This window comes from Chanodichthys erythropterus, chromosome 2 (genome assembly GCF_024489055.1).
Source record: "Chanodichthys erythropterus isolate Z2021 chromosome 2, ASM2448905v1, whole genome shotgun sequence".
NCBI lineage: Eukaryota > Metazoa > Chordata > Actinopteri > Cypriniformes > Xenocyprididae > Chanodichthys > Chanodichthys erythropterus.
In genome coordinates, this window is record NC_090222.1 from 37006838 (window position 1) to 37023575 (window position 16738).

General features: G+C 36.8%; 1 protein-coding gene across 1 annotated transcript in view; it reads right to left on the reverse strand.

Moving 5' to 3' along the window:
• Positions 1-536: 536 nt before the first annotated feature.
• Positions 537-16738, reverse strand: part of nkd2b (NKD inhibitor of WNT signaling pathway 2b) — a 57329-nt gene continuing 41127 nt past the window's right edge. The window contains exons 4-10 of the mRNA XM_067397261.1: positions 10771-10831; positions 10122-10240; positions 6298-6393; positions 5835-5985; positions 5078-5165; positions 4690-4805; positions 537-1431 (exon numbers count right to left, since the gene is read on the reverse strand). Of these exons, the coding sequence (XP_067253362.1) occupies positions 893-1431; positions 4690-4805; positions 5078-5165; positions 5835-5985; positions 6298-6393; positions 10122-10240; positions 10771-10831 (1170 nt within the window). The 3' untranslated portion in view covers positions 537-892. The remainder of the gene's footprint in view (positions 1432-4689; positions 4806-5077; positions 5166-5834; positions 5986-6297; positions 6394-10121; positions 10241-10770; positions 10832-16738) is intronic.

Below are 16738 nucleotides of genomic sequence, written 5' to 3' on the forward strand. Positions count from 1 at the left end.
AAACTGATTTTTTATTTTTTTTTATTAAAAATCAGACAAGCATATAGAAGAGAATTAGGGCCAAGTAATAATATAAAAATAAAACCATCTCGAAATTAAAATCATTATAATGCAAGATTAAACTGTAATTTTCTAGAAAAAAAAGTCAAAATACAATGCGGGGAATAAAATCATTACATTTCGAGAATAAAGTTGAAATAAAATGTCAAGAATAAACTCTAAATTTTTATTTTTATTCTCAAAATTTTTCTCGAAACAACTTTTTCTCAAAATTTTCTTGAATTTTTTTTTTCTCGAAATATGACTATTCTCGAAATTTAATTATTTTATTCTCAACATTTTAGTTAAGTAATTTTCTCTAAATTTAACAGGGTTTTTTTGAAACACAACTTTATTCTTGAAATTTAATTATTTTATTCTCAACATTGTATTTCATATTATTTCTCCAAATGTAACGAGTTTAATCTCACATTATAATGACTTTAATCTTGAGATGGTTTTATTTTTTTGTTATTGCTTGGCCCTAATTCTCTTCCGTACAAGCAAGACCAGCCTAGGAGAGAAAAAGTAATCCAAAAGTAACAGAACACATTACTTTCCATAAAAAATAACTAACTCAATTCGATTTTTTAGGGAGTAATGCAATATTGTAATGCATTACTTTTAAAAGTAACTTTCCCCAACACTGGATATGTGCTTTTATATAAAAATACTTTCTGAATATCCGTACTGCAGAACAGGAATGACCCGTACAAACCTGACAGGCACGGTCTTCTGCTTTGTTTACCTGAAAGCTCTATTACATGATCAACTAAAATCCACAGCTTTATGAAAGCAGAGTTTCCGCTCCATAAAATGACTTAAGAATCGTCCGGGGCGTCGCAGGGCGAACTCATGTCTGATGGTAGTGGTGGTAGTGGTGATGATGATGATGTTCGTGATGATGATGGTGTTCATGTCGCTGGACCACAGGAAGCACAAAGCCAGCGGTCTGCTCACGGTCCGGCGCTGGCGAGGGTTGTTTTGAAGGCGACAGGGCCTGTTCTCTGGCTTTGGCTCTCACCCTCTTGCTGTGACTGTGCAGGAGAGGGTGTTGGTGACCCGACGGGGCTTGCGGCTGGTTCTGCTGGGGTAGATGGTACACATCCTGACCCCCTGTGGCATGCATGCCCTGCATGGAGGGATAGTAGCCGTGGCATTTGCTGATTTTGGCTGCAGACTGGCCGCCACCTGCTCCTTTTGACGTCCCCTTGGGCGATCTGATGAAATGGGGGGCGCTGCGCACGCGGGGATCCAGGGCCACACAGTGGTCGGCGATGACCTGTGACCGCCGCTGATGGGCGTGTGTCTCGGGCTCATGGGACCGGGAACGACTCTGGTTGTGTGAGGGCCGTGAGGGCGGCTCTTGTTGGGTGGCAGGAGGAGAGGAACCTTGCAGAAACAGAGAAAATTAATAATATACAAAATAATATTTTATAAAGCATCAGCACAATAAACATAATTAAGGAATGATATTTTATAAAGGATCAGAATAAATTTAAGATATTTATATTTTATAAAGTTTCAGCACAATGAACATTATTAAGGAATAATATTTTATAAAGAATCAAAACAAAATTGAGAAATATTTATATTTTTATTTAATTATATTTTATATTTAGATATATAGATATTTATATATTTTTTTAAAGTTTCAGCACAATTAACATAATTAAGGAGTAAAATGTAATAAAGGATCAGAACAAAATTAAGATATTTATCTTCTATAAATTGTCAGCACAATGAACATAATTAAGGAATAATATAATGGATAAAGAAAATTAAGCCTGTTTTTAGGAAAATTAATGAAATGCAATAAAAAAAAAATCTGCATAAATTAAATGCAGCACAACAAATACTACCATGATGAACACTTTACAATTAAAATAATATCTTATTTTTTCTTTTGCATTGCAGTCATGAAATTTTTATGGGAAACGAGGGGCTGAGCTTAAAGTATGAAAATAATGTCAAAGCATTGAAGAGATACAGCTTGTTTTAGCATCATGCCTCAAATTCTTTGCTCCGGTATATGAAAATGGTTTAATGTATCGACTTGAAATCCATAACTTTTTTCGGCATGGTCTGGAGATGATACGGTTTGATTTTGGTGGAAATCGGAGCAACGGTCTAGGAGGAGTTCGAAAAAGTAGGTTTTTAAAGAAAAACAATATGGCGGACAGGAAGTTCAGCCGACTATGACAAATTTGATATCTATGTTCTCAGCATGACCAGAGGAAACATTACAATTGGTTAATATAGTCAAAAGTTATTACATTTTTTGTAAATTTTGTTATAACTTTTGACCACAAGGTGGCGCTGCACCTAAACTTTTTGTGTACTGTCAGGGTATGGTGCCAAAGACCCATACCGAGTTTCGTAACAAACTAATGCATTTGTAAAATACAGCATTTTAGCACAAAATTCAAAATGGCTGATGGCCAAAACAGCTGATATGGGATATCATTCGACTCGGCATGATTCCCCGAATCCAACGAGACCAAAGTTATGATTTTTGGACAAACCCATCAGAAAGTTATAAGCAAAAATAGCCATTTTTCATATATCCGCACCAGTAGGTGGCGCTGCACCAAAACACTGCATGATGCTTCAGGTCATGCTTCTGATAACATGTACCAAGCTTGGTCTGAATACAATAAAGCGTTGCAGAAATACAGCCTTACTTCTATTTTCGCAAGCATTATGTACAATTCATTCACGTGTTTTTCGAAAACGGTTTAAGGAATCAACGTGAATTCCATAAGTTTTTGTCGGCATGGTCTAAAGATGATCTGGTTCAATTTTTGTGAAAATCTGAGTAACGGCCAATCGATTCGTCTTGACACAAGGAATCAGAGGAAAAAAGAATTTTGCTTCTAGCCCTTATAGTTCAGAAGTTATTAACAAAGTGCAACTTTGGACAGCTGGTGGCGCTAGAGGGATTGAGTTAGAGACTCCAAATTTGGTATGGACACAGTTCAGACTATCTTTTAACTGTGTGCCAAATTTCACACTTTCCCTCAAGTGGTTCTATGGGCTGCCATAGACTTCAAGAGCAGAAGAAGACGAAGAAGAAAAAGAACGCCAACGGATACAATCCGTTTGATACAACCTTCAGTGCTTGGCCCCTAATAAATGTTAATGTTTTAAGGTCCTAAAATGCAAATTTCTTTAATTTTGTGGTGAAATATGACTATTCCTGATGGGTTTTGTGAGACTCACCCTTCAGTGTTTGTAAAAAAAGTATTTTTTTGAGGGGATTTTGAAGTGAAATGTGGCTATAGGCTTCTCCCTTCAATCTCTAATCATTTCAAACAGCTCAAGTTTTTCTGTGAACAGTGTTTGCCATCTAAACTGGAAATGCACAACTCACACGTGTCTGTTTTAAATGGTTAGTTCACCCAAAAATGAAAATTCTGTCATTTATTACTCACCCTCATGTCATCTTCAGAACACAAATTAAGATATTTTTGATGAAATCCGATCGCTCAGTGAGGACTGCATTGAAACACGCTCCGAACCACTGATTCATGAAGCAGTGTTTTGAAATCGCCCATCACTAGAAATTGTTGAATAAAGTTATTTTGTTTGTTTTTTTGGTGCACAAAAAGTATTCTCGACGCTTCATAACATTAAAGGTACAGTTTGTGATATTTTTTTCCGCTAGAGGTCGCTAGAAGCCTATTCAAAACAAAGGCGTAGTTTGATGACGCCAAGTTTTAGAGCGGAAACTTGGGACATGTGGTCTCCATCTCAACGGACGGTGCAAAAGAATAGGGATTGGAGTCTGGAAGAACTCATGTTTGTGGATGCGATTATTAACGTTACTGTAGTATGAAGCAGAGCAGGAGCGAGTGTTGCGGGAGCTGAACGAGGAGCTGGAGCGATTGATCAACACACGCCTCACGAGCAGCGTGACTTTTATTATGACAGTCGCCGGCACCGCTTCCGCTTTTCCGGTCATGAGTTTACGGGAACTGTCCTTGTCGACAGAACCAGCGGCAGATGGTAAACAGTAATTATGTTCCATAAATAATTAACACAATCCACCATAAAACGTGCAAGAAGTAAATAAGGAACTGCTTGAAGCAAGCTAGTGGTTTGCTGGACGCTAGACTCTACTTCCGCATTTGTCCACGGCACTGTTGTCATGTGGTTTCTACGTCAGTAAAGGCGGTAACAAAGGTAACTGCGTCATTGACAGGCGACTGCACTGCCCCGTGTCACTGTTTAGAATGGGAATTTTCTCATGATTTACAAGTAGTTGAAAACATTAGAGATATTGTTAGTAATCAGCTGGACAAAATATATAACAATAGCCTAGTGGTTTTTGGATATTTTACTGCAAAAATTTTACAAATTGTACCTTTAAGGTTGATCCACTGTAGTCACATGACCTGTTATAAATATGTCTTTAGTAGTTTTCTGGACATCTGAAAGTGTTAATTATCTTGCTGTCAATGCAGGCCTCACTGAGCCATCGGATTTTATCAAAAATATCTTAATTTGTGTTCCTAAGATGAACGAAGGTCTTATGGGTGTGGAATGACATGAGGTTGAGTAAATAAAGACAGAATTTTCATTTTTGGGTGAACTAACCCTTTAATGGTTGTTTTTTAGTGCTATCATGCACATTCACAAAAATCTTACTGTCAAATCTGGAGGTATAGTTCTCAATTCCAGCCAGATCCAGGTAATGATTTCGTCTTTCTGTGTTCTCATCCACGCAGTAGTGATTCCCCTCGTGAGCTTCAGCAGGCTGACCTCTGTCACATCACCGGAAAAAACATCCATCATGCTTTAATACAGCACATGCGGACATACATGGCATAACAAATTCAGTGAAGTTTAGGCATAGTCTAATCATGCATGTTAGATAACATGATTACTTTTTGAAATTGTTTCATACGCTACATTTGATGCAACACAAAACTAGACCTCTCACATTATAATCAACAATGGAACCCGAAGAAAACATAACAAAGCCACACACGACTCTTTAAGCTGTGCATTAGACACATGAACATTAGCTGCTCACCTGACGTGTGTGGGCTGCCGTCTGTCGCCACCGCGGCTCTCCTCCGTGTGAGTCGACTCGATGCGACTCAAACGACTAGCATCTCTCTCTGAAGAGGGAGCAAAGGAAGTAAGGCACAAACAAAGTGAAGTTAAGTTGATTATGGTTGCTTTGAATGTGTCTTATTCAATCAGAAATTACAGCGTGAACGATCTTGTTATATAACACTTCCACTGTCTTTTTCACTCAACTGTTGATTGATTGATTCATTTGCTATGAATCATCTGATCTTTTGGTTTGTGTCCATCCATATAGACAGAAACCAAAGTTATTTATGTGTACACCCACAAATTATAGTTTTTGACTGTTTTGAATCTTTGTAACTTTTAGCATTTTAGCTTTTTTGCACTGATTCATTTGTTTATGAATCATCTGATCTTTTACTTTGAGTCCATCTAGACACAAACCAATTTGTGTGCACCCATAAATTACAGTGTGCTAATATTAACTATTTTTTGTTGTATTTCCAGATGAAATAACTATATTTACATTTATGTATTTGGCAGGTGCTTTTATCCAAAATGACTTAAATTGCATTTGATCAGTTCATGCATTCCTAGGGAATCGAACACATGACTTTGGCCCTGATCTACTGTTTGAGCAACAGGAATACTACTGTATATCATGATCTATATACTGTTACTCATTCTCAAATATAATATTTTGATCATACCCCCCACTGTGGTTGTATTTGTATGTGTGTTCTGCAGAGTCTCACCGGTCCCGGCGTGTGTCCCGTCCTTCCTGCGAGCTCCAGGTTCTGGAGTGACCGTCAGCTTGACTCGGAGGGTCTTTTGTTTGCTGTTACACGAGTGATTGACAGAGGCATCCACCACGTCATAGATAGTGTGCATCAAACTGGACATGTCCTAATGCACAACACACCGACATCATTAAAACATTCTCATGCATTTTATTGAAGTGAATGAATGTCAGATGCATAGCATGTTTGTTTACAGCAGGCCTGTTTCACACATCTGCAGCACATAATCATTTGCATACAGTATGTGCAATCATTTGCATAACTGCATTAACAGGTTACATCATTCATACTGCATGAACAAGCATGCAGCACACTTGTGCATGAAACACTGCTGATTCACTTAAAGGTGCAGACACATCGTCCCTGCAGGACTGCTAAACTGAAATGTAAATTGAAAAAATTTGCAATTTTTGCAAACCTCCTTTGTGACTTTTCCGCTGTTGTCAAAATCGTAGAGGGTAAAGACCCACTCCTGCCTGTTGTCATCAACCAGCGACACGTTACACTCCAGATCCTGAGGGATCAGAACACGCAAACATGCAGTTACACACGCGACCAGCAGGAGGCTGTCAATGACTGTAACTGCCTATTAGGAAAGAAATCATTCACTCAAAAATGAAAACTGTCATCATTGCATGTCATTTTATTCATTTATTTAATTTGACTGCACGTGGTTGGCAGCTCTTGTCCCTGGATAGGCTTTTACTATGAACCTAATAAATATAAATAAAACAAATCTAAGATTACAATAGGTTAAAATAGAAACTACATGAAAATTAGAGATGTTGCCTTTGCAGTTGAAGCACTAAAATAAGTAGCAGCAGGAAATAAAAAGAAAAACTAAAACTGAAATAAAGAAAAATGAAACCTAAATAGTAATATAAAAAAAAAGAATAAAAATGACAAAACCACATAAAATTACTAACAATTGAACTAAAATTAAAAATAAAACTGAAAAAAAAAATTAAATGAAAGCTAATTCTAAATATTAATAAAAACTATAATAGTATATAAATAATACTAAAATAACTCTGCAACCATCAAACAATCTAAAAATTAAAACACAGTAAATACAGACGTTAGGCATCCACTTTCATTTTACTGTATGTAAAACAGAAGCTTCATCATTTCTTTTTGCACACAATAAACAAGGTCATACAGATATGGAAAAACATGAGGGGGAGTCAATTATGACAGAATGTTTATTTATGGTTATATTATTCTTTTGATGAAGAAAAAATGTAATCTACAGGTATTATATTTCAGGTTAACTCTTAAAGTGCCATTCGAGCTGTTTAGAGAGGATGTGTAAGGGAGTTTTTAACCTCGATTCTCAGTTACAGCTTTTGGCAGCAGCAGTAATTCATGGGTATCCGGTAACAAGATGATAATTGGACGAGCACATGTCTGGAGATGCTGCGGGCGTCTGTAGGTGGGGATGCCGAGCGGGTGAACTACATCAGAATGGATGGTGAAGTAAAGCAAGAAGACTTTCCGGTATATGCCATGATTTCAGGCCTTTGGCAATGCACTCGGATATCACTGATGTGTCTCATTTGTTCTTACTGCACTATCAGAGCAGAGTTTTTACAGTGAACACAGATATATATTCTGTGTTATTGTCATTTAAATGGTTTTAGATATTTTCAGCATTTTTTAGTGTGTAATGTTTCTGTTTGAGCTTGAAAAAACTCTGCAAAGTTCCAAAGCACAAAGTCCCTCCAGCTGAGTTATTCTCTATATCAGTGTCACTGTTTCTGAACTCCCTGAAATGCGTCCATTATAGTATTGAGTTTTCTTCCGGGAACGAACACATCACAATATTCCTCATTTAAATAATTCCTGCCCAAGACATATGCAAAATAAAGGATAGGGGCTTGGTTGAGTTTTAGTTTTGTTATCTGAGAAATTGATCAAAATGGTTAAAACAACAACAAACGACCGATATCAGCCAATGTGGTCAGAAAAGAAAAACAAGTTGACTTTTATAACCACATTGGCAGATATTTGATCTTGTTTTAAGCATAAACTTAAAGGGTTAGTTCACCCAAAAATGAAAATGATGTCATTAATGACTCATGTCGTTCCAAACCCGTCAGACCTCCGTTCATCTTCGGAACACAGTTTAGGATATTTTAGATTTAGTCCGAGAGCTTTCTGTCCCTCCATTGAAAATGAATGTACGGTATACTGTCCATGTCCAGAAAGGTAATAAAAACATCATCAAAGTAGTCCATGTGACATCAGAGGGTCAGTTAGAGTTTGTTGAAGCATCGAAAATACATTTTGGTCCAAAAATAACAAAAACTACGACTTTATTCAGCATTGTCTTCTCTTCCGGAATCCTTTCCATTGAATTGATTCCATTGAATCTTTTCACCTGTCGGCGTTGGTAATGCACTTATACGTCGCTGTGGTTGTTTTTGGTGATTAGGACATCAGCGACATTTTGAAGCATCGAAAATACATTTTGGTATTCAGCATTGTATTCTCTTCCGGGTCTGTTGTCAATCCGCGTTCACGACTCCCGGTGCGTTCCAAACGGGATATATCGCCCTCCGAAGGGCACTTCGGAGTGAAAATAATCATGGCCGCCATGTTGAAGGGTCGTTCCAAACCGAAGTGCTCAAAACTGGCCACTTCAAAGGGCCCTTCGGAATGAAGGATTTTGAAGGGAACAACTTCGGGCCCCCACGATCCTTTACACAGGGAAGTTGTTTGACTTCACAGAATGGGTACAGGAGGCTCGGAGTTCGATTTTAACTATAAATGTATATATTTTTCTATACTGTAATATTTATACGACTTAAATTTGGTACATTATTATGGTCAAACGACATTGTACTTCAACAAAAATACTTTACAGCTCCCTTTATCGGCCCATTCAATTGTTTAAAATATATACAATATACATGGTGCGATAAACCTAAAATAAATAAATAAACTAACGTTAAACAAAGGGCACAGCGTGCACAATCTACTCCTCTTTGATTGTCTCGTTAAGATGAAGCAGAAGTGCGTTCCAAAAGAAGAGTTTTGTTGAACCCTACACCCTTCATCCCTTCGAAGCTCTCACTCCGGAAGGTAAACCCTCTGAAGGGATTAGGGCATAGGGATGAGCCCTTCCAAATGGAACGCAGGGTGTGCTGTTTCTTCTTCTTTCCTGTTTTAGGGCGGTTGGCATCCAGCTTATTGGTGCATTACCGCCCCCTTCTGCTCCGGAGTGTGGTTCACGACTCCGCAGTGACGCTGATGACGTGTTATCCGGTGCGGCAGAGCTTCGTTTAGTCTGAGGGAGACGCACGCTGTATTCAAGCTATTCTACATTGTTTGTATTTTGGTATTGCTATATTTTTTTGAATGGTGCGTAAGTGTGCATGTCGCAGATGTCCAAATCACTAAAAATAACCACAGTGACGTAAAAGTGCATTACCAATGCCGACAGATGAAAGGATTCAATGGAATCAATTCAATGGAAAGGATTCCGGAAGAGAAGGCAATGCTGAATAAAGTCGTAGTTTTTGTTATTTTTGGACCAAAATGTATTTTCGATGCTTCAAAAATTCTAACTAACCCACTGATGTCACATGGAATAGTCTGATGATGTTTTTATTTCCTTTCTGGACATGGACAGTATACCGTACATACATTTTCAATGGAGGGACAGAAAGCTCTCGGACTAAATCTAAAATATCTTAAACTGTGTTCTGAAGATAAAAGGAGTCTTACGGGTGTGGAACGACATGAGGGTGAGTCATTAATGACATAATTTTCATTTTTGGGTGAACTAACCCTTTAATTTTGATCATTTTCTCAGGAAACAAGTTATTAGTTATATTAGTTATCTTTATATTAAACTGTTTTGGATAAAAGCATCCGCTAAATGCATAAAGGTAAAAAGTAAATTTAGTACAGCTATTAAAAAATAGTATATTTTAGAGATATTTTGATTGGGAAGTAAACGTCTTCTAAAATAAAGCTAAAATCTAATCTAAAATAAAGCTTACAGTTTAATCCATTTTAATGATTAGGTTTATTCGGATAATGAATCAGTTAAAAAAATAATTTAATAGTCTTCTCACACATGTCATGTGTATGTCATTTTGTAGAGAAATAAATATTTAGATATTAATGATAACTGAAAATATGTAGCTTATTATCACTTCTATAATTACAAAGGTGCGCTCCATAAATGATGTCCTTGTATTTAGCTATTGTTTGTTGCTTGGTGTGTGAACTTACATCTAGACTGATGCGCTTCTTTCCTTTGCAGGTTTCCTTCAGGTCTCTCTCTCCATCCTCAGACGGCAGATACTGAATAAAACTCTCACATCCTTCAGCCTTTTCTGGAGGCAAAACCACTAAACACACACACAAATACAGTGAGTACACGACACTGAGTGCACAGAGAGCACACTTTACATACAGTAGGGTCCATAAGTATGTGAGACACTGCAAAAAGATTTTACTCAGTATTTCTGTCTTGTTTTTCAGTACAAATATCTAAATATTCTCATATCAAGACTCAATTACTTAAGAAGCAAAATGACTTAACATATTACTATTGACCGATAGCAAACCACAACCATCCAATCAATTGGCCATGGACAAAATCAATTCCCACCCTATAGTTTTTCTAGCAGTTTCACTCAGATATACATCACAATAGGGAAGAAAAGATGATCCCAACTTCTGTTTCATGCAGACTTTAAGCATAAACTCACTTAATTTTGATAATTTTTTTAGAAAACAAGACACCTCATCTTGTCATTTAATATCTCCAGTCTCAATATAAGAATGTTTAGATATTTGTACTGGAAAAGAAGACAAATATTCAAATACTGGACATTTTGCAGTGTCTGATGTCTGATTGGTGAATGTGAATACACACCCTCTAGAGGGCAGCGGTGGACCGCCGAGTGTCCATCCTTCAGCTCACCGTTCTGTAGCTCCTGGAGGAGAAACATGGAAAAAAACACAAGAGGAGATCAAGAGAGGTGTTAGTTTAATGTCCAGCCCAGAAACCACAGAAAAAGTAAATGCTTCCATCTCAAGCATTTCCTCCTCAGGGATGGAAAAGTGATGATATAGTGTCAAATAAGATTAAATCTCACTACAAAATATCTAATATCTTCGACCAAAAAGTAACAGAGAGAAACAGTTGAGTTCCTGAAGTAAAAAAAAACTATTCATTTTCTCCATTGAGATTCTCCATGAGAATTTCATTCAAGGTACACATTTGATGCAAACGTATGACCTTGGTATTTCTAACATCATGCTTTACTATGGAAGCTTGTTTCCACCACTAAATAAAAAATTAAAGAGGTTGCAACTTTTAATCTCACGATTCAGACTTTTTTTCTCTGAATTGCGAGAGTTTAACTCTCAATTGCGAATAATAAAGTCAGAAATGTGTGATAAGTTGTAATTCTAACTATTTTTTCTCACAGTTGCAGGTTATCACGTAATTCTGACTTTATATCAACCAATTCAGACTTTATATCAACCAATTCTGAATTTATATCACGTAATTCTGACTTTATATCTCACAATTCTGAATTTATAACTCCCAATTCTGACTTTATAACTTGCAATTCTGACTTTATTTCACACAATTCTGACTTTATATCACGCAATTCTGACTTTATAACTTGCCATTGTGAGTTTATATATTGCAATTCTGAGATTTATATATATAAAAAAAATACTTTACTGTTCAAGCAACAGAAATACTTGCATATTTGCCCAAGTATCTCTCATCTACCACGTTTCCCTGAGGAGGATGAATATGATGAACTACCTTTGATGATTTGAGACACTATCATTAACAGAAACATTTGGGGGTTTTGTTGCTAAAGAATCACATGGAACTAGTTAAATCCAGGAATATAACACATTGAGACAGTAGATTAAACACCATCAGAAACAGACTAAATCATCCGCTAGCACCGACGTCTGAACCACAAAAATGCACCACGGTACATGGTGTACAAATCCCAACCTGCTCACTATTACACATGTAAAGTAAGCAGTCAACTACCTCAACTACAACCATGTTCATGAAGTCTCTAATGCTAATATTGTGAAATATTATTACAATTTAAAAGAACAGTTTTTTATCTGAATATATTATATAAATGTAATTTATTCCAAAGCTTAATTTTCAGCATCATTACTCCAGTCTTCAGTGTCACATGATCCTTCAGAAATCATTCTAACATGCTTTTAAAGAAACATTTCTTATTATTAATGTTGAAAACAGTTTTTGCTGCTTCATATTTTTGTGAAAACTGATTTTTTAAGTATTCCATCGACCAATGAGAGCCTCCGAGGGGTGGGTCCAAATGAGTTTTCAGGAATCCAATTAGCTGTATTGATTTCAAAAGGATCCGCCTCTCAGTTTAAACACAGAACGCAATGCTGAGATTATTTCCAGCCGCAGGACGGCCATGTTTTCTTTAAAGTCATGTGTCTGAGAGGCATGAAAGCCCAGTGAACTCATTACCACCCAGAGCAACAGATGCATCCCAGAGCCGCATGCAGGATCTGACCGCCCTCTGCATTTTAAAGGCTAACACATGGTATTTTACCCATAATGCCATCACCCACTGAGGCCCTTTTTAAGCAGCAATGTGTGGGCCATATGGTTAATTAAGAGAGAGCTGGTTCCAATCTACAGTTGAAGAAAAAACAGGCCCTTGTTTCTTTATCGTCTTGCGCTGCCTTCCATCTCTGACGCTTTGAGCTCAAACTCCCCAGTTAAATCACAACAAAGACTGTGTGTTGAAAGGGCATCTGGAGGCAAATTCATTTGTTCAGACAGCCTATATTTGCGGAATAAGCGTATGACAACTCTAAAATGTGTCTGTGGCGTATCAGATCTCAGTATCACGACTCTTGAGAGCGGAGCGTTTGTTGCTGTTTGTTCCTGCTTCATGCAGAGAAGTTTCATGTGATACTGTAAATGCAAGAGGCCGTAATGAACAGATTCACCTGTCAGCCTCACTACTACCCTTACAAAAAATAAGTATACTTCAAGTTCATTTTGTTAAGTATACCTAAGTAAACTATTTTAAAGTATACTTTATGTAATAAGTATACTAATATCAATGTACTAGTAGTATACTTGTAAGTATACTATTTAAATACTACTTTGGACTAAATTGACCCACTTTTTAGTGTATTAAAAAAATACTCTTAAGTGTAATTTTAGTGTAACAGTAGTAATACAACTATGTTTTTTTTTTTTATACTGCAACTATACTACAAGTGAACTTATATGTATACTGAGAGTTTACTAGTTAAATACTTGCAGCACATTTTTTAGTTGAAAGTACACTTTGAAGTATACTCTCGGTAAACTACTTGTTCAGTAGTTTTAGACTGCAATTATACTTGTAAGTTCTTTAAGTGAAATTAACATACTTATATTTTACTATTTATATATTATTTTTGCACTTGTATGTAAAACTATGTGGAAAACAAAGTATTTAATAGGCTACTCAATCAAAAGACTACACACAACTACAAAATACTTAAATATACTTTTAAGTACATCTCGATCAAAAGATTGAGTTATCAAGTATAGGCCAAATATACATAGACTTTTCTGTCAGTATAAGTCAAGTGTACTTAATTTTGAGTATATTCTAAGAAGCACATAGAAATTAGACTGGAAGTATGCCGTCTTATTTTTTAGTTTAAAGGGGACCTATAATGCCCCTTTTCACAAGATGTAATAAGTCTCTGGTGTCCCCAGAATGTGTCTGTGAAGTTTCAGCTCAAAATCCCCCACAGATCATTTATTACAGCTTGTCAAATTTGCCCCTATTTGGTTGAGAGCAAAAACACACCATTTTTGTGTGTGTCCCTTTAAATGCAAATGACCTGCTGCTCCCGCCCCCTTTCCAGAAGAGGGCGGAGCTTTAAAAGCTCAACAACAACAAAGCTGGAGAATCTCACGCAGCCAAAATGAAAATAATGGTGTTCATCCTTACATTGTTCAAACCGGAGTCGACACTGATGGAGAGACTCAGGAAGAAGTTACAACTTTTAGACGTTTCTGAATGGTTAGTGGATAAATTGATGTAGTTGCTGTGGAGCTGATTCAACTCATCCACTAGCATGTGCCGTCATGTTCATCTTTTGTTCAAATCCAATATGGACGGCCACTATATATAGCGTACCTGTTTCCCAAACAGAGCCATAAACACCAGGCTAATGTTTATGATTGCTATCAAATGCTGTGAATGGTCTAATATTTTTTCCAAAATATCGCTCCGACAGAAACGCTCCTTTTTTAGCAATCAAGTTTGCCAGGGTCAACTTGCAGGCTATCCAAGCTAATGAGACTCTAAATAGTGTTCAGTGCTTGTCTGTGCAGCCAACAACAAAAGTGTTAGCATGCTTTGCTCCAACTTTTGCCATGGCCTTCTGAAACAAGACTAAAACTAAGCTGTTTTACAATAAAAGCAAGTTTAAAAAATGCTAAACTATAACAACTACCCAATATCCACACACATATCTAATCTAATACTTTTTTAAATAATAAGTACATGAACATGGCCAACATCCAGTAACAATGTCAATAGTCAATAACTTGCACAATATCACATATAGTTTCATATTTTTCAGAGCAAAAATCAAGGAATTATTCACATTTGGAGCATAAATACTGCTTCATCATGTTAAAGGTGTTCAAATCAAGTATGTGCAATAGCGACTTGATCAACACCACTAACTACACTATTCTTCAGGCTAGTAAGTGTAAAGAAACAATTAAAGCATCTGATTTTTCACACGTGAACTCATGACATTAAAAACAAATGAAAGCCTGATCCCTCTGCGTGACGCCCAGCTCCTCTCAAAGAGACGAAAACTGCACAATTCTTTATTAAAATATGAATTATTGTGTGCAACATAGTGGATCTAGAAAGAAACAAAAGCTCTTAATTCCAGAAGATTCTCAGTCTGGACTCAGAAACAGATGTGTTCTTAACACGCTCCAGACGACAGAGAGGAAGCAGCGGTGAGGAAAGAAAAAACACACATATTTACATCTTCAAGCAATTCTGGTTTTCTTTTAACAGACCTTGAGCATGATGGATGCGTGTAAACCAGAGTTCTGCAAAAATCTTGAAGAATTGAAGAATTGGCTCATTTCAACTCAGTCAATTTGAACTTAATAGGCTTTATGCTGAACAAACAGGAAAAAAAGGTCTCATTGCATCTGCTTGTTGGAGAAAGTGGACTTTTAAGGTAATCAGCTAACCTAGCAAGTTATTTTTTATTGGTGCCATTTTATTCAATCGTAATATCTGAATGATAGTGAGAAGAATAAAAATAAAAAAACTTTTAGATATCAATCTGCATATGTGATAGACATCGGTTATTTTAAAGGTGCCATCAAATGATTTTTTACAAGATGTAATATAAGTCTAAGGTGTCCCCTGAATGTGTCTGTGAAGTTTCAGCTCAAAATACCCCATACATTTTTTTAAATTCATTTTTTTAACTGCCTATTTTGGGGCATCATTAGAAATGCGCCGATTCAGGTTGCGGCCCCTTTAAATGCTCACGCTCCCCACCCACGGAGCTCGCGCTTGCCTTAAACAGCATAAACAAAGTTTACACAGCTAATATAACCCTCAAAATGGATCCGTGTACGTCATGCAAACTGCATGCATGTGTCGGATTATGTGAGTATTGTATACTGTTATATTGTTTACATTTGATTCTAAATGAGTTTGATAGTGCTCCGTGGCTAACGGCTAATGCTACACTGTTGGAGAGATTTATAAAGTATGAAGATGTTTATGAATTATACAGACTGCAAGTGTTTAAAAAATGAAAATAGCGACGGCTCTTGTCTCCATGAATACAGTAAGAAACGATGGTAACTTTAACCACATTCAACAGTACATTGGCAAAATGCTAATGAAACTTTTAGAAAGACAATTTACAAATATCACTAAAAATATCATGTTATCATGGATCATGTCAGTTATTATTGTTCCATCTGCCATTTTTTGCAATTGTTCTTGCTTGCTTACCTAGTCTGATGATTCAGCTGTGCACAGATCCAGACGTTAATACTGGCTGCCCTTGTGTAATGCCTTGAACATGGGCTGGCATATGCAAATATTGGGGGCGTAACACCCCGACTGTTACGTAACAGTCGGTGTTATGTTGAGATCCGCCTGTTCTTCAGAGGTCGTTTAAACAAATGAGATTTATATAAGAAGGAGGAAACAGTTTGAGACTCACTGTATGTCATTTCCATGTACTGAACTCTTGTTATTCAACTATGCCAATATAAATTCAATTTTTAATTCTAGGGCACCTTTAAGGCATCTGGAGTAAAACAGCTCAATATTTAAGGAAGCACATTCAAAAGATCTGAACCGGAAGCGATGCAACGTTTGCAATTTTTCTTTCTGATATTGCTCCACTATTTTTCTCTTCAGCATTGGGGGAATTGGTGATCCTCTGCCCATCTTGACTTCTGAGATGTTGCCAATTGACCTAATAAGTTGCAAATTGGTCCTCCAGCTGTTCCTTATATGTACATTTAACCCAAATTGGAAGGAAGTTGAATTGGAATGGCAGGAAAAGGAATTTACAATTACAATTCAGAAAAACACATGCATTCTGGGAAATGAGGTGACTCTTAATGCATCGTGTTTCCTTCTGGATCATCAGTGAATGTTTGCAACTTTTTTAATAGTTGAGTTTGAGTCCCTCAGTTGTCCTCAGTGTGGAAAGACGGATCTCAAAATCATAGTCACTGCTGGAAAGGGTTCATATATGCAGAAGATGCTGGAAAATCAAAGAATTAGATTTTTCTGAAGAACAGAGCT